This window comes from Triticum aestivum, chromosome 1D (assembly GCF_018294505.1).
Source record: "Triticum aestivum cultivar Chinese Spring chromosome 1D, IWGSC CS RefSeq v2.1, whole genome shotgun sequence".
In the NCBI taxonomy this organism is placed as follows: Eukaryota; Viridiplantae; Streptophyta; class Magnoliopsida; order Poales; family Poaceae; genus Triticum; species Triticum aestivum.
Window position 1 is genome coordinate 458,671,905 of NC_057796.1, and position 24,172 is coordinate 458,696,076.

At 44.6% G+C, this 24,172-nt stretch overlaps 2 protein-coding genes across 2 annotated transcripts; both read left to right on the forward strand.

Moving 5' to 3' along the window:
• Positions 1 to 12,186: 12,186 nt before the first annotated feature.
• LOC123175202 (non-specific lipid-transfer protein 2) lies at positions 12,187 to 12,822 on the forward strand. Its single transcript, XM_044590174.1, has one exon. The coding sequence runs from the start codon at positions 12,371 to 12,373 to the stop codon at positions 12,659 to 12,661; it is 291 nt and encodes a 96-aa protein (XP_044446109.1). The 5' UTR covers positions 12,187 to 12,370; the 3' UTR covers positions 12,662 to 12,822.
• A 2,783-nt stretch (positions 12,823 to 15,605) lies between these two features.
• On the forward strand, positions 15,606 to 16,169 carry LOC123175215 (non-specific lipid-transfer protein 2). The gene has a single exon (XM_044590180.1). The coding sequence runs from the start codon at positions 15,713 to 15,715 to the stop codon at positions 16,007 to 16,009; it is 297 nt and encodes a 98-aa protein (XP_044446115.1). The 5' UTR covers positions 15,606 to 15,712; the 3' UTR covers positions 16,010 to 16,169.
• Positions 16,170 to 24,172: the final 8,003 nt, after the last annotated feature.

The following is a 24,172-nucleotide window of genomic DNA, read 5'->3' on the forward strand; positions in this document are numbered from 1 at the left end:
TGGTGGCGGAGGAGCGACGAGCCTCGACGCGTTGCTCGGTGAAGAGGAGGCGTGAGTAGAGCTCGTGAGGAGGCATCGCTGGCTTGGCGTTGTGGACGGCCTCGGCGAGATTGTCGTAGTCGGCGTCGAGGCCTTTGATGACGAAGCCGGCGAACTCCTCGTCGCTAAGCGGCCGACCAATAGAGGTGAGCGTGTCCACCAGCACCTTCATCTTATTGAAGTAGGTCATAGCGGAGGAGTCCAGCTTCTTGATGTCGGCGAGTTCGCTGCGAAGGGCCATCGAGCGGGAGGTAGAGACCTGGGCAAAGGCATGCTCCAGGGTCGTCCAGGCATCCATGGAGGTGGTGTTGGGGAACGTAGTCATTTCAAAAAATTTCCTACGCACACGCAAGATCATGGTGATGCATAGCAACGAGAGGGGAGAGTGTTGTCCACGTACCCTCGTAGACCGACAGCGGAAGCGTTATCACAACGCGGTTGATGTAGTCGTACGTCTTCACGATCCGACTGATCAAGTACCGAACGCACGGCACCTCCGAGTTCTACACACGTTCAGCTCGATGACGTCCCTCGAACTCCGATCCAGCCGAGTGTTGAGGGAGAGTTTCGTCAGCATGACGGCGTGGTGACGATGATGATGTTCTACCGACGCAGGGCTTCGCCTAAGCTCCGCAATGATATTATCGAGGTGTAATTTGGTGGAGGGAGGCACCGCACACGGATAAAAGATCTCAAGGATCAATTGTTGTGTCTATGGGGTGCCCCCCTGCCCCCGTATATAAAGGATGGAGGAGGGGAGGCCGGCCAGCCCCTGGGGCGCGCCAGAAGGTTGGAGTCCTACTAGGACTCCCTAGTCCTAGTAGGATTCCTCCTCCCACATGGAATAGGAAAAGGGGAAGGGAAAAAGAGAAGGAAGGAAGGAGGCGCCCCCCTTCCCTAGTCCAATTCGGACCAGACCAAGGGGAGGGGCGCAGCCACCTTTTGAGGCCTTTCTCTCCTTTCCCGTATGGCCCATTAAGGCCCAATATGAATTCCCGTAACTCTCCAGTACTCCGAAAAATACCCGAATCACTCGGAACCTTTCCGAAGTCCGAATATAGTCGTCCAATATATCGATTTTTACGTCTCAACCATTTCGAGACTCCTCGTCATATCCCCGATCTCATCCGGGACTCCGAACTCTTTCAGTACATCAAAACTCAATAAAACTGTCATCGTAACGTTAAGCGTGCGGACCCTACGGGTTCGAGAACTATGCAGACATGACCGAGACACGTCTCCGGTCAATAACCAATAACGGGACCTGGATGCCCATATTGGCTCCCACATATTCTACGAAGATCTTTATCGGTCAGACCGCATAACAACATACGTTGTTCCCCTTGTCACCGGTATGTTACTTGCCCGAGATTTGATCGTCGGTATCTCGATACCTAGTTCAATCTCGTTACCGGCAAGTCTCTTTACTCGTTCCGTAACACATCATCCCGCAACTAACTCATTAGTCACAATGCTTGCAAGGCTTATAGTGATGTGCATTACCGAGTGGGCCCAGAGATACCTCTCCGACAATTGGAGTGTCAAATCCTAATCTCAAAATACGCCAACCCAACAAGTACCTTTGGAGACACCTGTAGAGCACCTTTATAATCACCCATTTACGTTGTGACGTTTGGTAGCACACAAAGTGTTCCTCCGGTAAACGGGAGTTGCATAATCTCATAGTCATAGGAACATCTATAATTCATGAAGAAAGCAATAGCAACATATTAAACGATCGAGTGCTAAGCTAACGGAATGGGTCAAGTCAATCACGTCATTCTCCTAATGAGGTGATCCCGTTAATCAAATGACAACTCATGTCTATGGCTAGGAAACATAACCATCTTTGATTAACGAGCTAGTCAAGTAGAGGCATACTAGTGACACTCTGTTTGTCTATGTATTCACACATGTATTATGTTTCCGGTTAATACAATTCTAGCATGAATAATAAACATTTATCATGATATAAGGAAATAAATAATACTTTATTATTGCCTCTAGGGCATATTTCCTTCAGTCTCCCACTTGCACTAGAGTCAATAATCTAGTTCACATCGGCATGTGATTTAACATCAATAATTCACATCACCATGTGATTAACACCCATAGTTCACATCTCTATGTGACCAACACTCAAAGGGTTTACTAGAGTCAATAATCTAGTTCACATCGCTATGTGATTAACACCCAAAGGGTACTAAGGTGTGATCATGTTTTGATTGTGAGATAATTTCAGTCAACGGGTCTGTCACATTGAGATCCGTAAGTATTTTTCAAATTTCTATGTCTACAATGCTCTGCACGGATCTACTCTAGCTAATTGCTCCCACTTTCAATATGTATCTAGACCGAGACTTAGAGTCATCTAGATTTAGTGTCACAACTTGCATCGACGTAACCCTTTACGACGAACCTTTTGTCACTTCCATAATCAAGAAACATATCCTTATTCCAGTAAGGATAATTTTGACCGCTGTCCAGTGATCTACTCCTAGATCACTATTGTACTCCCTTGCCAAAATCAGTGTAGGGTATACAATAGATCTGGTACACAGCATGGCATACTTTATAGAACCTATGGCCAAGGCATAGGGAATGACTTTCATTTCTTTCTATCTTCTGCCGTGGTCGGGTTTTGAGTCTTACTCAATTTCACACCTTGTAACACAAGCAAGAACTCTTTCTTTGACTGTTCTATTTTGAACTACTTCGAAATCTTGTTAAGGTATGTACTCATTGAAAAAACTTATCAAGCGTCTTGATCTATCTCTATAGATCTTGATGCTCAATATGTAAGCAGCTTCACCGAGGTCTTTCTTTGAAAAACTCCTTTCAAACACTCCTTTATGCTTTGCAGAATAATTCTACATTATTTCCGATCAACAATATGTCATTCACATATACTTATCAGAAATGCTGTAGTGCTCCCACTCACTTTCTTGTAAATACAGACTTCACCGCAAGTCTGTATAACACTATATCCTTTGATCAACTTATCAAAGTGTATATTCCAACTCCGAGATGCTTGCACCAGTCCATAGATGGATCGCTGGAGCTTGCATATTTTGTTAGCACCTTTAGGATTGACAAAACCTTATGGTTGCATCATATACAATTCTTGTTTAATAAATCCATTAAGGAATGCAGTTTTGTTTATCCCTTTGCCAGATTTCATAAAATGCGGCAATTGCTAACATGATTCGGATAGACTTAAGCATAGATACGAGTGAGAAACTCTCATCGTAGTCAACATCTTGAACTTGTCGAAAACCTTTTTGCGACTATTCTAGCTTTGTAGATAGTGACACTACTATCAGCGTCCGTCTTCCTCTTGAAGATCCATTTAATCTCAATGGCTCGCCGATCATTGGGCAAGTCAATCAAAGTCCATACTTTGTTCTTCATACATGGATCTCATCTCAGATTTCATGGCCTCAAGCCATTTTGCGGAATCTGGGCTCACCATCGCTTCTTCATAGTTCGTAGGTTCGTCATGGTCTAGTAACATAACCTCCAGAACAGGATTACCGTACCACTCTGGTGCGGATCTTACTCTGGTTTACCTACGAGGTTTGGTAGTAACTTGATCTGAAGTTACATGATCATCATCATTAACTTCCTCACTAATTGGTGTAGAAGTCACAGGAACAGATTTCTGTGATCCAATAAGGGAGCAGGTACATTTACCTCATCAAGTTCTACTTTCCTCCCACTCACATCTTTCGAGAGAAACTCCTTCTCTAGAAAGGATCCATACTTAGCAACGAATGTCTTGCCTTCGGATCTGTGATAGAAGGTGTACCCAACTGTCTCCTTTGGGTATCCTATGAAGACACATTTCTCCGATTTGGGTTTGAGCTTATCAGGATGAAATTTTTTCACATAAGCATCGCAACCCCAAAATTTTAAGAAACGACAACTTTGGTTTCTTGCCAAACCACAGTTCATAAGGCATCGTCTCAACGGATTTTGATGGTGCCCTATTTAACGTGAATGTAGCTGTCTCTAATGCATAACCCAAAACGATAGTGGTAAATTGGTAAGAGACATCATAGATTGCACTATATCCAATAAAGTACGGTTATGACGTTCGGACACACCATTATGCTGTGGTGTTCTAGGTGGCATGGATTTGTGAAACTATTCCACATTGTTTTAACTGAAGGCCAAACTCGTAATTTAAATACTCTTCTCCACGATCAGATCGTAGAAACTTTATTTTCTTGTTACGATGATTTTCTGCTTCACTCTGAAATTCTTTGAACTTTTCAAATTCTTCAGACTTATGTTTCATCAAGTAGATATACCCATATCTGCTAAAATCATCTGTGAAGGTCAGAAAATAATGATGCCTGCTACGAGCCTCAATATTCATCGGACCACATACATCTGTATGTATGATTTCCAACAAATCCGTTGCTCTCTCCATAGTTCCGGAGAACGGCGTTTTTAGTCATCTTGCCCATGAGGCACGGTTCGCAAGCATCAAGTGATTCATAATCAAGTGATTCCAAAATCCCATCAGTCTGGAGTTTCTTCATGCGCTTTACACCAATATGACCTAAACGACAGTCCACAAATAAGTTGCACTATCATTATTAACTTTGCATCTTTTGGCTTCAATATTATGAATATGTGTATCACTACGATCGAGATCCAACAAACCATTTTCGTTGGTGTGTATGACCATAGAAGGTTTTATTCATCTAAACAGAACAACAATTGTTCTCTAACTTAAATGAATAACCGTATTGCAATAAACATGATCAAATCATATTCATGCTCAACGCAAACACCAAATAACACTTATTTAGTTTCAACACTAATCCCGAAAGTATAGGGAGTGTGCGATTATGATCATATCAATCTTGTAACTGCTTCCAACACACATCGTCACCTCGCCTTTTACTAGTCTTTGTTTATTCTGCTACTCCCGTTTTTGAGTTACTACTCTTTAGCAACTGAACCAGTATCAAATACTGAGGGGTTGCTATAAACACTAGTAAGTACACATCAATAACATGTATATCCAATATACCTTTGTTCACTTTGCCATCTTTCTTATCCACCAAATACTTGGGGTAGTTCCGCTTCCAGTGACCAGTCCCTTTGCAGTAGAAGCACTTAGTCTCAGGCTTAGGTATAGACTTGGGCTTCTTCACTTGAGTAGCAACTTGCCTGCCGTTCTTTTGAAGTTCCCCTTCTTCCCTTTGCCCTTTTCTTGAAACTAGTGGTCTTGTCAACCATCAACACTTGAAGTGGTCTCGTCAACCATCAACACTTGATGTTTTTCTTGATTTCTACCTTCGTCGATTTCAGCATCACGAAGAGCTCGGGAATTCCTTTCGTCATCCCTTGCATATTATAGTTCATCACGAAGTTCTACTAACTTGGTGATGGTGACTAGAGAATTCTGTCAATCACTATTTTATCTGAAAGATTAACTCCCACTTGATTCAAGCGATTGTAGTACCCAGACAATCTGAGCACATGCTCACTAGTTGAGCGATTCTCCTCCATCTTTTAGCTATAGAACTTGTTGGAGACTTCATATCTCTCAACTCGGGTATTTGCTTGAAATATTAACTTCAACTCCTGGAACATCTCATATGGTCCATGACGTTCAAAACGTCTTTGAAGTCCCGATTCTAAGCCGTTAAGCATGGTGCACTAAACTATCAAGTAGTCATCATATTGAGCTAGCCAAACGTTCATAACGTCTGCATCTGCTCCTGCAATAGGTCTGTCACCTAGCGGTGCATCAAGGACATAATTTTTCTGTGCAGCAATGAGGATAATCCTCAGATCACGGATCCAATCCGCATCTTTGCTACTAACATCTTTCAACATAATTTTTCTCTAGGAACATAAAAATAAACACAGGGAAGCAACAACGCAAGCTATTGATCTACAACATAATTTGCAAAATACTATCAGGACTAAGTTCATGATAAATTTAAGTTCAATTAATCATATTACTTAAGAACTCCCACTTAGATAGACATCTCTCTAATCATCTAAGTGATTACGTGATCCAAAGCAACTAAACCATGTCCGATTAACACGTGAGATGGAGTAGTTTCAATGATGAACATCACTATGTTGATCATATCTACTATATGATTCACGCTCGACCTTTCGGTCTCTGTGTTCCGAGGCCATATCTGTATATGCTAGGCTCGTCAAGTTTAACCTGAGTATTCCGCGTGTGCAACTGTTTTGCACCCGTTGTATTTGAACGTAGAGCCTATCACACCCGATTAACACGTGGTGTCTCAGCACGAAGAACTTTTGCAACGGTGCATACTCAGGGAGAACACTTTTATCTTGAAATTTTAGTGAGAGATCATCTTATAATGCTACCGTCAATCAAAGCAAGATACGATGCATAAAGGATTAACATCACATGCAATCAATATAAGTGATATGATATGGCCATCATCATCTTGTGCTTGTGATCTCCATCTCCGAAGCACCGTGCTTGTGATCTCCATCTCCGAAGCACCGTCCTGATCACCATCGTCACCGGCGCGACACCTTGATCTCCATCGTAGCATCGTTGTCGTCTCACCAACTTATTGCTTTTACGACTATCGCTACCGCTTAGTGATAAAGTAAAACTATTACATGGCGATTGCATCTCATACAATAAAGCGACAACCATATGGCTCCTGCCAGTTGCCGATAACTCGGTTACAAAACATGATCATCTCATACAACACATTATATCACATCATGTCTTGACCATATCACATCACAACATGCCCTGCAAAAACAAGTTAGACGTCCTCTACTTTGTTGTTGCAAGTTTTACGTGGCTGCTACGGGCTTAGCAAGAACCGTTCTTACCTACGCATCAAAACCACAACGATAGTTTGTCAAGTTGGTGCTGTTTTAACCTTCGCAAGGACCGGGCGTAGCCACACTCGGTTCAACTAAAGTGAGAGAGACAGACACCCGCCAGTCACCTTTAAGCAACGAGGGCTCCGAACGGTGAAACAAGTCTCGCGTAAGCGTACGCGTAATGTCGGTCCGGGCCGCTTCATCTCACAATACCGCTGAACCAAAGTATGACATGCTGGTAAGCAGTATGACTTATATCGCCCACAACTCACTTGTGTTCTACTCGTGCATAGCATCAACGCATAAAACCAGGCTCGGATGCCACTGTTGGGGAACGTAGTAATTTCAAAAAAATTCCTACTCACACGCAAGATCATGGTGATGCATAGCAACGAGAGGGGAGAGTGTTGTCCACGTACCCTCGTAGACCGACAGCGGAAGCGTTATCACAATGCGGTTGATGTAGTCGTACGTCTTCACGATCCGACCGATCAAGTACCGAACGCACGGCACCTCCGAGTTCTACACACGTTCAGCTCGATGACGTCCCTCGAACTCCGATCCAGCCGAGTGTTGAGGGAGAGTTTCGTCAGCACGACGGCGTGGTGACGATGATAATGTTCTACCAACGCAGGGCTTCGCCTAAGCTCCACAATGATATTATCGAGGTGTAATTTGGTGGAGGGGGGCACCGCACACGGCTAAAAGATCTCAAGGATCAATTGTTGTGTCTATGGGGTGCCCCCATGCCCCCGTATATAAAGGATGGAGGAGGGGAGGCCGGCCAGCCCCTAGGGCCCGCCAGAAGGTTGGAGTCCTACTTGGACTCCCTAGTCCTAGTAGGATTCCTCCTCCCACATGGAATAGGAAAAGGGGAAGGGAAAAAGAGAAGGAAGGAAGGAGGCGCCCCCCTTCCCTAGTCCAATTCGGACCAGACCAAAGGGAGGGGCGCAGCCACCTTTTGAGGCCTTTCTCTCCTTTCCCGTATGGCCAATTAAGGCCCAATACGAATTCCCGTAACTCTCCGGTACTCCGAAAAATAGCCGAATCACTCGGAACCTTTCCGAAGTCCGAATATAGTTGTCCAATATATCGATTTTTACGTCTCGACCATTTCGAGACTCCTCGTCATATCCCCGATCTCATCCGGGACTCCGAACTCTTTCGGTACATCAAAACTCAATAAAACTGTCATCGTAACGTTAAGCGTGCGGACCCTACGGGTTCGAGAACTATGCAGACATGACCGAGACACGTCTCCGGTCAATAACCAATAGCGGGACCTGGATGCCTATATTGGCTCCCACATATTCTACGAAGATCTTTATCGGTCAGACCGCATAACAACATACGTTGTTCCCTTTGTCATCGGTATGTTACTTGCCCGAGATTTGATCGTCGGTATCTCGATACCTAGTTCAATCTCGTTACCGGCAAGTCTCTTTACTCGTTCCGTAATACATCATCCCGCAACTAACTCATTAGTCACAATGCTTGCAAGGCTTATAGTGATGTGCATTACCGAGTGGGCCCAGAGATACCTCTCCGACAATCGGAGTGACAAATCCTAATCTCGAAATACGCCAACCCAACAAGTACCTTTGGAGACACCTGTAGAGCACCTTTATAATCACCCATTTACGTTGTGACGTTTGGTAGCACACAAAGTGTTCCTCCGGTAAACGGGAGTTGCATAATCTCATAGTCATAGGAACATGTATAAGTCATGAAGAAAGCAATAGCAACATACTAAACGATCGAGTGCTAAGCTAACGGAATGGGTCAAGTCAATCACGTCATTCTCCTAATGAGGTGATCCCGTTAATCAAATGACAACTCATGTCTATGGCTAGGAAACATAACCATCTTTGATTAACGAGCTAGTCAAGTAGAGGCATACTAGTGACACTCTGTTTGTCTATGTATTCACACATGTATTATGTTTCCGGTTAATACAATTCTAGCATGAATAATAAACATTTATCATGATATAAGGAAATAAATAATACTTTATTATTGCCTCTAGGGCATATTTCCTTCAGGTGGCGGCAAAGAGACAAAGGCCAGTGGCCCCGTCGCCGAGGGAACCCTAGATGGCAGAGAGGATCGCCTGGTCCTGCTGCACCCACATACGGTGTTCCGGGTTGAAGGCCGGGCCGTGGACGGTAGGGATGACCTGCGGAGGACACGGTAGCGAACCATCAACAAACCCGAGGAGAGACCGGCTGCGTAGCAGCGGTAGGACCTTGGCGCGCCAGAACAAGTAGTTTTCCGGCGTGAGTCGGATGGCGATCAAGTTGTCAAAGTGGAACGGCCCGGTGGGTGTGATTGCGCCAGCAGCAGGGACGATTGCCGGTGGAGCCGCGACAGGATCCAAGACCGCGACCGATGCCACGGGTGGCGGCGCGGGGACGATCGGGATCACGGCTATGGGTGGTGCCGTGAGTGAGGCCGCGGGTGGCTCCGCGGGCAGCGTCTCCTTCGAGGTCGCCGGGATGACGGCGAGTGTCGAGGAGGATCCAGAGGAGGCCATCGCGGGCAGCGGCGGCGCGACTGGTGCTGAGGCCGTCGCGGGCGGTGACGGTGGGATCGGCGCTGAAAATAGGGAGCCGACGGCGGTGGTGCCAAAGAACTGAGGCACTGACGGAGCCAGGGCGAGGTGGGAGGTTGAGGAGGGCGGCAAGCGATGCGGGGATAGACCCGGAGCTGGCGGCGCCCGAAGCGGAAGCGGTCATGGCGCCAGCGGTGGCAGCCCTAGGGTTTAGGGTTTTGGTGCGGCGGCGACGACGGGTGGGGTGGAGGTGGAGGACCTAGGTTAGACTCGATACCATGTAAAACGTAGGTTTTGGGGGAACTGGCTCAACCCTCAAAGGGGTGGCCTATCACACACACACACACACACACACACACACACACACACACACACACACACACACACACACACACACACACACACACACACACACACACACACACACACATATATATATATATATATATAATGATGACATACAAGTCCAATACCAATAAGGTATGGTTTACACAGTAGGTCTACAATACGAAGTCTAACACGCCCTGCAGCCGCCGCCGCCGCCTCTGGTCACCCTCGGGCCGTCGCATTGTCTCCTCCACGCCCCCTTGGTGCTCATCAGGAGGAGCACGGCTCGCCGCCGGCCCTCGCGCACTTCCACTGCTCTCCCCATCAAGGTTTCCCCTCACCATCGATGTGATGGTCGTCGTACCAAACGGAGCTCCTCCTGATCCGCCGACTGGCGCTCTTCCCCACCGCGGCGATGTCGCCCTTTACACTCTCTCTCCATTATCACATATGAACACGTCTATTTGCTGGTGAGAAAGGACACACTGGGCAGTAGCCCGTCGGTGAGGGTGAGTAGAGTTTCTCTCTGCTTCGTCTTAAAAGGTGGCATGAGGGCATCTCAAGGCGGACCTCAGACTGGTCGTAACCGTCCGGACCGCACGGTCCGGACATGTTGTGTCATCTAGCGTGGGCCTCTATCGATCCGCTCGGCGGTCCGGACGCACTTTCTCCCGTAAAGTGAAGACTGTGTGAGGGGGGGGGGGGAGGTTTCGGGAGTCCGGACATCAGCCACGTAGGACACTGACACCCAAGGCCCACTAAATCCTCCTCCCGATCTCATTTCCTTTCACTCCGCCCATTCTCCTCTTTACTTTGCATCTGCACCTCCACCTCCGACGCTACCGTTGTACATCTCCAGCCACCGCAGAGGCATTGCTGGACGTCCGCAACCAGCACCGACGCGCCCGCTCGCCTTTTACGACGGCGCTGTCCACCCTGAAGCCGTTTGTACCTAGGTACACTTTGCCCTCCTGTCGATGAACTTCATGATGGACACCACGTCTGGCAGGTGTTCGGTCAAATGCCATTTAGCTTAACTTCGGACGCCATGTCGTTTTCTCAGAGTACGTACGAAGGATGGCGGGATACTCGACCATGGAGGATGAGCTGTTGTGCAATATGTGGTTGGCCGTATCCGTGGATTTCGTAGGTAGGAGCAGAAGGGGGCCTTCTGGCAGCAAGTGCATGAATCGTTTCACGTACGAAAGCACATTGTGCCCTACGACACGCACATCATTCAAGAACTCAATGTGAGGTCATTATCATATCGATGGTACGCCATCGAAACCATCCTCACCAAGTTCTGTCATGTGGTTGGTCAGCTGGAGGCAAAGTGACCATTGCACGCGGCAGAGGAGGGGATCGTAAGTTTAGCTTCTTACTCAACTTGTTTAAATCATTCATTCACTCAATGCTGGCCTACACCTTTTTAGCTCGCATGCGCTGTCGTGATGTACCACATGACAGAGGGACGGGCATTTACATATACACAATATTGGATAAAGCTGAAGGGGCAGTATGTGTGAGACGACATGATCCGTTGATGAAAAATTTGTTGGACATCCGGTTAATCTCGTCGAATTTGAGACATTGTTGTGCTAGACTTATTTGTATGCTATGTTTGGTTGATTTGTGCTATTTTCTATCCGAACTTTGATGAATATCGGCCGGTTTGCATGAATTTTGTCCAGTTAGTTTGTGGTTGAAATGTATGCGGACAACGTTGGACGGCAACCTCCGGCATCCGTGTCCGTGGATTGGTCCACCTATTCCACGGACGGATGCCGGAACAAATTTGCGTGTCAGCGATGTAGATGCCCTAATACTGTAAAAGGAAGGGGGTGTGAACAAGTGAGTTAATTGATGGGTCATGGAAAAGGGTCGAAGGTCTATTTCCAGGTCTGACCAAATGCTCTGAAGATAAATACTGAACTAGACATACAGGTGTACCATTCAAACCCTGAATACCCTTTTTTTTTGCGTGAAAAACCCTGAATACCTTTTAACTCTACACTCAACTCTTTACCAAATGTTTTAGGTTTGCTTGGCTTTGTAAAAGAAATAAAAAACTAGTTAGCGCTCGATCTTTTCGCTGTTCTTTAACCAGTTAACAAATGTGTCATGCAGCACAGCTTAACAAACCTTATCATGAGCTTGCAGTCCACCCACCTGCTTTTTCTCTGGGCTGTGACACTTGTAGTTTAAGAGGTAGTGCGCGTGGCCTTGTTGTGCTAATAATTGAGTTGCTTTCAGTGCGTGCGTCGACTAAACTTGCCAATCCTCTGCACTTTCAGATCTCCTTTTTTTCGTAGTGCGTGGACCATTAATTTCTGCTCCATCATCATCATGTCTTCCATGAACGCAATGTGATGTGCCGCTGAGGAAAAGGCACATCGTTGCACACTTGTACTGCACTGCACCAGCCGTGGCCATTTGGCCCGTGTCTGAACTCTGAACTCTCTTGATCGAAATTCGAAAGCCTATAAATACCGCTGATCTCACCCCCAAACACCCACACCATCCAAGTCCATCTTTGCACAAGACACTAGCTCACTAGTCACTACCAGTCGATCTACATTTCTTCGTCAGAGTTTCAGAGACGCCATGAAGTACATGGGGCAGCTGGTGGTGGCGCTCCTGGCCTTCTCGGCGGTGGTGCTGATGGTGGCGCCGGCTGGCGTGGACGCAGCGACGTGTGACGCGCTGCAGCTGAGCCCGTGCGCGGGCGCGATCGTCGGGAACGCGGCGCCCACGGCGGTGTGCTGCAGCAGGATGAAGGCGCAGAGGCCGTGCATGTGCCAGTACGCGCGCGACCCCAACCTGAAGCAGTATGTCAACTCCCCCAACGGCAAGAAGGTCCTGGCCGCCTGCAAGGTGCCCGTGCCATCATGCTAAACTGACGCATATATGATCGGAGACGAGAGAGCCCAGCCAGCAACTCTCAGCACGCTGCATGTGTTGATGTCCAAGTGTTTCGGTTGCCGTGTTTAGCTACCCCGATGTATCTGTATCTGAAATTCTGAATAAATGCAGTAATAATAATGTGTGTTGTTTGATGTTCGGATGGTGTTTGTGTGAGTTCCACTAAGGTAAGGAGGGATGGGCGTTGATGGGAGAAAGAACTGTTCGTTCAAACGGCCGGTCATCATATATGGCATATGTTTTTCTCGAACGGGCATGTGACATATAAACTCGTGTTTTTTAGATAAAAGGATAAGCCCGTCCTCTGCATCATTACTATGCATATAACTATATTTATTAAAACATAAGTATCATCCTTCAGTACACTACAAAAGTAGATAAAGCCACAAACGACAAAAAATTAGAAAATATATCTACACACATATTCTATTATTGGACCACCATCAAAACTGGTTGAATGTATCACGTGCTACCATCTTTCATTGATTGCACCCGTAAAAAAAAACACCCAAGTGCAATAAGCTCCAGCGCTTTCGCATGCTGAATTAAGGACTACGTACAGATCCCTCGTGAAGATATGAAAGCAACCTGTAATTCTTTTTGTTTTTATTACTCTCTACAATTATTACAACAGTTCTATAACGTCAACAGTAAAGCACAAACTATCACTGAGATATCGACTTAACTTTAGGATTAACCCAACCAAACTAGCTTGCAAATAAGTTTGTTATACTAGTCGCTGGAGGCATGTTGAATGCTACATGAATCGCACACCAAAGAAGGGTGGCAGACATGTAAGAGATAAAAGACAGTGATTCGTTTCATCTTGGTCACATAAACAACACTATTTACTACTATATCACCTCCGTTTTTGCCAAATTGTCCTTCATTAGGATAACCCTCCATATGCATGAACCACACTAAAATGTTGTCTTAAATGACACTTTGTTTTTTCAAGTACGTTTCGAACAAATTACAAATCTCCTATTTATGAGGTCCGTATACATCGATTTAACAGAGAAAAATCCTAGAAAAGGTCAGCTGCCAATGGAAAGAATCTTGTTCGCTAGTTAAACTAAGCATCATCGACCTACGCACTAAATCGAGCCAAGCAGTCCATTTGTCCTTTACGGGAACTCGTGTGAACTGGATTATCAAGGGAGTTCATTTCTTCTCTTTCTTCCTTCAGCATTTTCTACGTAGAATGCTATGATATTTCATTGATTCTATGATTGTGGATTCGTTTCTATTCAGATCATGTATCAATTTTTCCCTGTAAATTCTGTTCATTTCCTTATTTGCTTTTTTATTTGAAGCAAATGTCTCCATCAAATCTTTGTGATTCTCATTCTTCTACATGGATCCCAACAAGACCCTTTGTGACACTAAGAAGGCTAAGGTAATTTTGTTTACATCATTTGTGCTCGGTTTGTACCGTATAGGGCATGTCTGCTTCATAGGAATATGAAGTTTTACTATGATGACAATTCATCTGTTTGATTCAAATGAATGGACCATAGAAAAATTACATGAATGATTCCTTTGGATTGAGTTTCATAATAAAATATAAGAAATTTAACAATCGACCACAACCTCTGCTTTACATTTTTCATTCACAAAGAACGAGATAAAGGCCACAAGTAACGTAATGTCAACTCCATCTTATCTTTGCATATAGTTTAACCTCAATTTGACCATGTATTTTAGGATTCCCACATTTTTCCTATTCCTGTGAATCAAACAACCACTTCTTAACATTCTTGTGTTTTCACAATCATCTGTTTTGCACATGTCAATCAGGAAAGAAAGCCAGGAGGATGGACTAATGATGGACCATCTAGAAGCAAGCGCCGTCAGAATTTAGACAATGAGGTAAATTTACCTTCTGGTCTCTCCTTTCTCTTATGTTTGCTCTGGCGCCTGGCCTTTGAGCTATGGCCCTACTATGCTATGCTCCAGCCACCGAGCCAACGATCTAGTGCTTGTGTTTGCTGTGGGACATATCTGATAATTTCTCATGTGGATATGATAGTTGGTAATTGGTTATTTGGTTACTAGTATTTCGTGCTGAATGTGTTGAGTTTTATTTGATGCTCTTAGTACTCCGTACTAGGTTCTGTTGGTATTTACACATACAAATTTAGAGCTGGGCATTTGTCATTTGCAGATCTTGTAATGGTATGTACTGATGTGGGGATTAGTCTAATTTTGATTCTATACTTGAGCTTAAGTGCAATCATATTACCAGGACACTTCTCTCTCATTGTCATATTTGATTTTGAAACCAAGGAAATTTTAATAGGTTGGACTCGATGAATTGTTTTGGTTGAAATCGCCAGCAAGCACACCTTAAGATTTTTTTGTTTGTTTTGGATCCCATGCTACAAAGGAAACAATATTTAAGAAAAATTTCTAAAATTTTGAATTATGCACAATTCCTTGACCTAAAATCACTCAAAATGTGACGGTTTAATTGTGGAAATGATGACCCATGCTTACACTTACCCATACTGCCTCAAGCCCTGGACACTCCATGAACCAGGAGGCTCGATCGATCTCTTCCTTAATCATCACAGTCCAAAAACAATATGACCAGTGCACCGACGCGCCCCTCTACGTGTAACTCAGCAGCGCACACAGCCGAGACTTTCCTTGATCGTTTCGGCACGCTCATGAATCATGATGGGTTCCACTGACCCACTGAGACATCAGTCTGGCCATGTTCACATAGTAAAAAGCGCAACACGTCACATCAGTCTGGCCATGTCCGTACCGTCCGATGCGCCACGCGCCGTCTCGATCGGCTGCTAGTGGAGCTCTGTGTCTGCGCGCACCCATGCTTGATGCTTCCGCGTTGCACACCTACTACTACTACGTGCCGCAGACGGCCTATAAGACGCACCGTCGACCAGCCCATTCTCCACAACCCAGGCACCAGCCAGCTCCTCACCTACGCACAGTCTCACAGACACTGCGCGAGAGCAGCTTCACTACTTCCCTCCCATCCGAGCCCAAGAAGCAACAATGGTGGCGTCGAAGGCCACCATCGTCTGCTTCATGGTCGTGACCCTCGCAGCGGCGCTGCTGGCGGCGCCGGGCGTGGTGGAGGCGGTGACGTGCAGCCCGACGCAGCTGACCCCGTGCGCGCCGGCCATCATCGGGAACGCGGCGCCGAGCGCGGCGTGCTGCGGGAAGCTGAAGGCGCACCCGGCGAGCTGCCTGTGCAAGTACAAGAAGGACCCCAACCTGCAGCGCTACGTCAACTCCCCCAACGGCAAGAAGGTCTTCGCCGCATGCAAGGTCCGCCTGCCAAGGTGCTGAACTAGCTATTGGTGCCACGAGCTCCATCCATCTCTGTCTCCCGCATGACAATGTGGCATGGCCGTTGGTGTAGGTTACGTATACGTGAGGTAATAAAACGAGGGGTGTGTTAGATACTTTATTATTAAATTAAAAAGTAATAAATGCGGACTTATGTCTATGTGTCATGTACTCATGTCCTGTGTATTGAATCATATATATGTCAGAGGAGTAACATAAATATTTTGTTCTACTCCCGAAAAGAAAGGATTACTTTTTTGAAACGGGGAAGAAAATACCAGTAATAAACTAGATAAAACAGCCCGTGTCATTGCGGAAATTCATAGCAATAAATTTTTTTATAATAAAATCAGAAATATGAGAGTAATACCTCATATCAAAGGTAGCAGGCTTGTGGCTTCAAGTGTCTAGCCTTCTTGGTGCGTTACAATGACTTGGGCCAAAAAAAACAAAAAAAAATGATGTGGAGAGGTTGCATGTGCTTGTTGATGCAGAGGATTTGCATGTATTGAAAAATGAAAATGAAAGTGAAGTGCTTGTATGTGCTTAATAATGCGGGTGACTTCACAAATCCTTAAGAATAGAGGACGCCATGCTTGCTTCATGTCTGTACTTAGCACAAGGGTGAGCCGTAAAAAACAACAATGAAATTGTTTGGAAGAAATGTTGGATTGAAACAATGGTCGATACCAAGTGCTAGGAACCTCCTCTAGTCTCTCGATTGAATCGTTGATACAAATTACATGGGAAATGTGCAACGTCTCGAGGTAGACTCGTGCGGCTTCCTGATAATCCAATTGGATGCCCAAATTGAACATATTACACGTATATATGTAGGCCATGGAATAAGTGTTGTGTTTTACTAGACTCAATCTTATCCGACGAAGCGCTTGTCGATCAGGTCAGGCTACCCTCTTCGCCAGTGGCGGATCCAGCCCAAAATGCTAGGGTGTGGCAAAGGCGAGTTGGGCCAGGATTTCTCTAATTATTTCCCTTTTTCCAATGGGCTGGGCCAAGATTTTACGATGGTGCCCGCTCCACCCTACACCCTGCTGGATCCGTCCTTGCTCTTCGCCCGTTCGGTACGGTTGAAGCCATTGGTAGTATATCTTCAGTGTGGACAGAGTCAGGGAAACAATTATCGGGCATGTTACAAAAAGCCATAAAGACATTACCAAAGTATTAAAATTAGAAAAGGATAAACAAGAAAGGGAAAGGAGGACGACATATGCACTTGAAGAAGCTCTTTAAGCTTGAGACATGAAAACCAGCATTAAGAAGATAACCAGAAGCAGTACCCTGAGGAGTGGAACTACCGTCATCAAAGGCCCTCACCAATTGAGACCTTGCAAAACATAACAACATCAACATTTGGCTTAGCGACCATATCCACTAGCTGGCCATTGGGAGATGATGCAAATTGTCGAGGGGGCTTGCGCCTCTAAAATAACATCACAAACACAACGCTAGCTTTATCACCATGCCATCACTTTGTGGTGATCTGCAAACACCATCAAAGGGCAGTGCAAAACCGATATTCCAGCAAACAACACGAACTACACTTCACAAAAATGAGGGTGTCCATATACACTGTTGATCACAAGCTCCACCATGGGTACAAAGCTACACTTCACAAAAATGAGGGTGTCCATATACACTGTTGAAAGGCACATATCATATTACCAGGAACATGAAGCTCACTGCACTACCATTGACCATCACCATTGGACGAAGTAGAGCATGGGTGGCAGTACATGAGCAACTTGAGTGGGAGAGATGGTCTTCGTAAGCTCAAGTGGGTGGAAGAGATGGTAGCATTGGGATGCCATGCGGTGTCGCCGCTGAACAGCTCATCAACACTGTCCTCGAAGAATGTGATGGACCACGTAAATGCCAAAGATGGTGGCCCATGTGGCATATTCAGGAAGTTGTAACAACGCTTGAGGGCACCATAGTCACAGAGCTTTCTCTTGGGACCAGGGATGGATCTAGGGGGGCAAACTAATCACCTCCTAGGCTTAACCGAACCCTCTATATACATTAGATCATATCACAAGGCAAGGGGACAAATTATACTATTTTCTGTTTTATCACTGGAACTGAAGTGCACACACATAGTGGCCTTGGGCAATTTGTGGTACTTGCATGATTACATTTCATAACAATCTGCAAGTGTGTGTGTGTATATTGTATCCTTCAATATATATTCTTGGTCCGGTATCCGTTAATATTTTGGTACATATCTTCAAGTGCAGGGTCTAAACGATATCTTGCTAGAGGTTTCTAGGGTATGACTATGTATACAGAAATAAAGAATAGAAGGCTGCATAAGGTATTTATGAGAAGCTTGTCATTGAATCATTGGCATTGTTAGTTTGCTCAATTTTCATGGTCAGACGTGTCCTACATATTCTCTGGGTTTTGTTTTGACGTGACTAAGTAGTACATACTCCGTAGGTAATGAGATCAAAATAGCATCACCTCTAACAAACACAAATAAACATTTGCACATTTCGTTTCTTTGTTTGGTCCATAGTTTACATAAAACTGGAATTCAATCTTTAAAGTAGAGATGACATGCACCTGTAACCTGCTCCAAACTAGCCCAACCAACTACGATTTATGCATTCTTTTGTTGACTTGAAAATTTTGCTATAGAAGATTAGATACATGTTATAAATATATACTAGTAAGACCATGCACAAAATATAAAATTTTAGTATAAATATTATTTACTTTAACTCCTTCGACATTTATTGGAAATTTAATTCAGTATGGCCTATGCCAATATTTCACAATCACATATCACTAGTAGAAAAAGGGCCATTTGTCCCGGTTCATAAGGCCCATCTGTCCCGGTTGGGGAACTGGGACTAAAGGGTCGTTAGTAATGCCCTAGGCCTTTAGTCCCGGTTCTTATACCAACCGGGACAGATGGGCCTCCACGTGGCCGCTCCGGCGAGCCCAGGCAGGAGGGCCTTTGGTCCCGGTTGGTAGCACCAATCGGGACCAATAAGCTTCCACGCGTCAGCATTTCATGGGCTGGTTTTTTTGAAAGGAGGTGGTTTAGGTGTTTTGGGGGTTAATTTAGGTTGTTATAGGTAGCTAATAGAGAGATGTGTCCTCTCTTATCTCCGTGCTACTGCTACTGCTATGCCTAAACATGACTTAGATTGAAGTGAGGCAACATGTGGTGCATGTCGAAAGTAATACTAATCCTAACTTGATCAAGTTTGGATTAGTACTACTTTCAACATGCACCACATGCATGTTGCCTTCACTTCAATCCAATCCATGTTCATTTCACCCACAGATATATAATAACTCTTCATGCTCGCATCATGCATCATCATAATAACAAGTCCTACTAATCATCATCATACAACTTCTACTCGTTATTAATAACAAGTCATACGATCATCATCCTGACAGTCATCGAACCAACCGTACTTAATTGTTCTTAGCACATGATCATCAGTATTATGCAGGACCTAAATACCCTATTTAAGGTAAAATAGCATAAAACAATATAGACCCTGACTCTCCATTATGGAGAATGGAGATCATCCTGTCTCCAATTCTTGCGCGGCGCTTCCTTTTGCTTCCAAGAACCTCCTTACGACTGTCCATACATTTTTTTCATTCTCTGATTAGCATGTCTCCACTTCTCTTAGAAATCCGGTATGGACAGTTGAGATTCGTAGGATGACCTGGATATATGTTCAAGACACGAAGGCTGCCATTCTGATACATCAAATGAGGCACACAATTCTCTGGGATTCTCCGTTGAAAAACATAGTAATAACTTTATAGTTAGCAATGATGTACTAGTTTTAAAAGTATGCAAAAGATGCACGGATGTCGTAATAGTAAAAAATCTTACCAGGGTATCTCCATGGTAATTACCGTAGTTCAACACGTGCACTAGTGGCACGTATTGACCATAATGTTGAGGAGTTTGATTGTAGATATTGTAATTCTCAAGATCAGTACAAAATCCGACCAGATGATTTTTCTCCTGATAAGTTAACTCGGAGCCATCGGTGTAGTGGGTTTTGTCTACCATGTTCCGCACATTGTTTGAACAATCAAAATAAGCTGTCAATGGAAATAAGCTGTTAACTATTTTGAAATAAACAATATAAATTAGTTAATAATTAACTATGTTTGAGAAACTCACATAGCGGTAGAACTGGAGGCATATCAACAAGGACCCAAATGTCCATATTGTCTTGGTCGATGTAAGGATCACCAAGATCCATGGTGACAAGCATACCCTCATCAAAACCATACATCTTGCAAAATGCTTCCCAATTTTTGCAACCAAAATGGGTTACGCTCTCAGCATTATACAGATTTACTTCAAAATCCACATCATGATGGGTCCTTAGGTGAATTTTCTTCGTTTCAAAATTTTCATGGTCTTGAAAATCCATCCTCTCCAAGACATAGTGTCTTGCATGGCATGGGATAAGCTATACTCGAATTGTAAAAGACGAAAATTACACGTTGAAATAGTTGAAGTCGTGCTTAATTACGAAAAAAACACTTGTCGCCGTTGCGTACCGTTTCAACACCGAAGGTCTTCTCGAGCTTAATGCTGAAGCGCCGATCATCGTCCAGGTGAGGCCTGTCGCACAAACCTCGATCGTCGTGGCACCAGCCGCACTCCCTCGGGAGACTTTCGTCGTCCGATGATGACATTTCCTACGTTCATAATTCAAAGATTAAACTTGTATAATGAAATATATGTACTACAAAAACTAAATTAGATCATTATTATTCATCACGGGTTGACTATCGGTTTGTCGAGTCTTTTCTTGAAAACTCTCAGCTCACGTGGTGTATACATTCGACCGTTGGTGATGGTCGCTCCTCCATTTGTCCCCGAGTGCATTACACCAAAATGTCTAGCACACGGGAACGAAGGAGAAGCGACCCCCACGACAACAGTCGGGATTCTTCGTCCTCTCATATATATATGGTGGAACTCTCCCTCACTGATTCCTCTCTGACATTTGTGACCGTCGGTGATGGTAGCTCCTCCTTTCGTTCCCGAGTGCATTACACCAAATTGTCACGCACACGGGAACGAAGGAGAAGCTACCCCACGACAACAGTCGGAATTCTTCGTCCTCTCATATATGGTGGAGACTCGACAGACTTAAAGTCAACCCGAAATATCGTTTAATTATCTTTCTAAAAAAGGATTTGGCTGGTCTCACCTCGAGGTCGGAGGGGGTCGGTGACAGGGACGACGGCGGGGATGATGGAAGGGGGCTCCTAGATTTCTGCAACAACAAAAACCCTATAAGCTATCAACTAATCATATGCATATGCCTTGCATAGTGCTCTCCCATTTTAGCATTCAAAGTAGGAGTAGTTTTCCAATTTGAGCATTCAATAAGGAAAACCAAATCGTAAAATAAAGTAGTATTCAAATTAGCATGCATTCAATTATAAGCAAAACTACATCATCTCTTCCGTCCGTACATCATCGAATATTATCACTAATACACCTCGAATACTATCAGACATATATATAGCATCGCTAGTACAGCTAGAACCGTAGCGCCCGACGGGTATCGGCACGGGCGGTGGACACCCAAAGGGAAGGAACCATCACAGGATCATAGCTCCAGTGAGATCCCTGAAGAACCTGCCAGGTATTGTCGAACCTGCCCTCCAACGCAACCATGTAGCGACGAACGTGCTGGTCCTCCTCGCTGACACGGTGACGTACCACCTCCGCGGTGTCCGGAAGCCTAGGCAACGTCACTGGCCCATGCGACCGCCACCAAACAAGGATCGGATCAACGACGGACTGGCTCCTCACCAACCTACGCCCCTCGGAAAGTAGCACCTCCCAATACCAGCCCGGCGGAGCCCAGTCCCGGACATGGCCCCTCTGATCAAGCCGGCCTCCTCTGCCGAGTCGACGACGAGGATGCGGGATAGGCATCGTCGACGTCGATGCGGGAATAATTGCTTGAACTAAAAAATAAACTAGTTCTATTCATTTTCTTGCTAAAAATAAACTACTTCTATATACAGTAAAATAAAGTAGTTTTATTAAATCAACTAGTTCAACTACTAAGCATTACTATAAATAAAATAAAGTAGTACTTACTAAAAATGAACTACTTCTATAGTAAAATAAAGTAGTTTTATTAAATCAACTAGTTCAACTACTAAGCACTTACTATAAATAAAATAAAGTAGTACTTACTAAAAATAAACTTGTTTAACTAGTTCTATTATTTATCGACCCCCCCTCATGTCGAAGTTATCGGGGAGGGGGTATATCAACAACGACATACCCGATAAAAAATAAGAAGAGGAAGAAGAAGAAAAAAAAGGAGAAGAAGAAAAAAAAAAGGAGAAGAAGAAGGAATAGAGGAGAAGAAGAAAAAAATAGATTAATCTATTTTTTCTTCTCCTCTAATCCTTCTCCTTCTCCTCTTTTTTTCTTCTTCTTCGTCCTCTTCTTATTTTTCTTCTTCTTCCTTCTTCCTCTTTTCTTCCTCTTTTCTTCTTTCCTTAATTTCTTTCCTCGACGACCCTAACCCTAAACAGTACAACTAACTACAACGACTTCGCTTGCATACATATGAACAAATATGATCGATCATCTATGAACAATATAAAAACATCATATGATATATGAACAAAAAAATCACATCTATGAACAAAAAAAATCATCTAATCATATATTTTTTACGACGGCCAGGGCGGCGGCGGCGGGCGGCAGGGCAGGGGCGCGGGGGCCGGGGCTCACTAGGGGCGGCGTCGGGGAAGGGGCGGCGCGGACCGGGCGGTGACGACGCGGGGCGGCGCGGCGATGGCGTCGGGGCAGGGGCGGCGCGCGGCGACGACGTTGGGGCAGGGTGCGGCGACGGCGTCGGGGCAGGGGCGCGCGCGGCGATGGCGTCGGGGCATGGGAGCACGCGGCGATGGCGTCGGGGCAGTGGGAAGAAGAACTGAACCGAAAATTTCACAAGTGTGGCTTATATAGACAGACCTTTGGTCCCGGTTCGTGGCAGCAACCGGGACCAAAGCACCCCTTTAGTCCCGGTTGGAGCCACCAACCGGGACCAAAGGTCGCTTTTCAGCAGCCCAAAGGGCGGGAAGCAGAGGCCTTTGGTCCCGGTTGGTGGCACAAACCGGGACTAAAGGGTGCGCATTGGTACTGGTTGTTGGCATGAACCGGTACCAATGTATGCTTTTAGTACCGGTTGGTGGCACCAACCGGGACTAAAGGCCTTGTGCTGCCCGCATCGCGGCACGAAAGTTTAGTCCCACCTCGCTAGCTGAGGGAGCTCGAGAGTGTTTTATAAACCCCACTCCCGCTGCCCTCTCGAGCTCCTCTCAAATGCAGGCTTCCGGACCTAAACACGCTGTATCTGATTGTGGGCCTATTGGGCCTTCTACGGGCCTAAATCCTGGCCCATGGGTGGGTTTCTAGTCGTATTCAGGCCGTGGTGGCCCAGTAGGTGGCGTTTTCTTATTTTTTCCGCAGTTTATTTCTTTTCTTTTTTGCTTTATTTATTTTATTTTGTTTCTACTTACAAAAAAATAATTATTTATTTTATTTTATTTTGTTTCTAATTACTTATTTATTTTATTTTATGATAATTCTTTTTGCTATTAAAGTTTCTAACAAAAAAGTTCTTTATGAAAATTCTTTTTGCTTTTAATGATTTTGAACAGAAAAAACTTTGATAGTTTTAGTTGCATCAATTTTATATAATTTTAATTTCAGTAATACTAGAGGTTGCTTATAATGTTTTGAACAGAAAATACGTTGATAATTTTAGTTTCATAAATTTTATTTATGTTATTAAAGTTTACTTTATTTTGTTTCTACTTATATATTATATTAAAGTTTATTTTATTCTGTTTCTAATTACTTATTTTTTATGATATTTGTTATTTTCCATGCATTTACTGATTATTTTGAGCTATAAGACCCTGAAATTGAAAAGCAGTGCAAATGAACTCTGAAAAGGTTGAAAATTGGCATGGTATCATCATTTCACCCACATAGCATGTGCAAGAAAGTAGAGAGGGTTACGGCAAAAACTGGATGCACTTCGTGTACAAAACGGACAATCTCTTTCGAAGTATCAGGGTTTCATATGGAAACTCGTCTGTTACAAAGGG

Bases quoted from the DNA above. Each gene is read 5' to 3' on its own strand.
- LOC123175215 (XM_044590180.1), top strand. From the start codon at position 15,713: ATGGTGGCGTCGAAGGCCACCATCGTCTGCTTCATGGTCGTGACCCTC.
- LOC123175202 (XM_044590174.1), top strand. From the start codon at position 12,371: ATGAAGTACATGGGGCAGCTGGTGGTGGCGCTCCTGGCCTTCTCGGCG.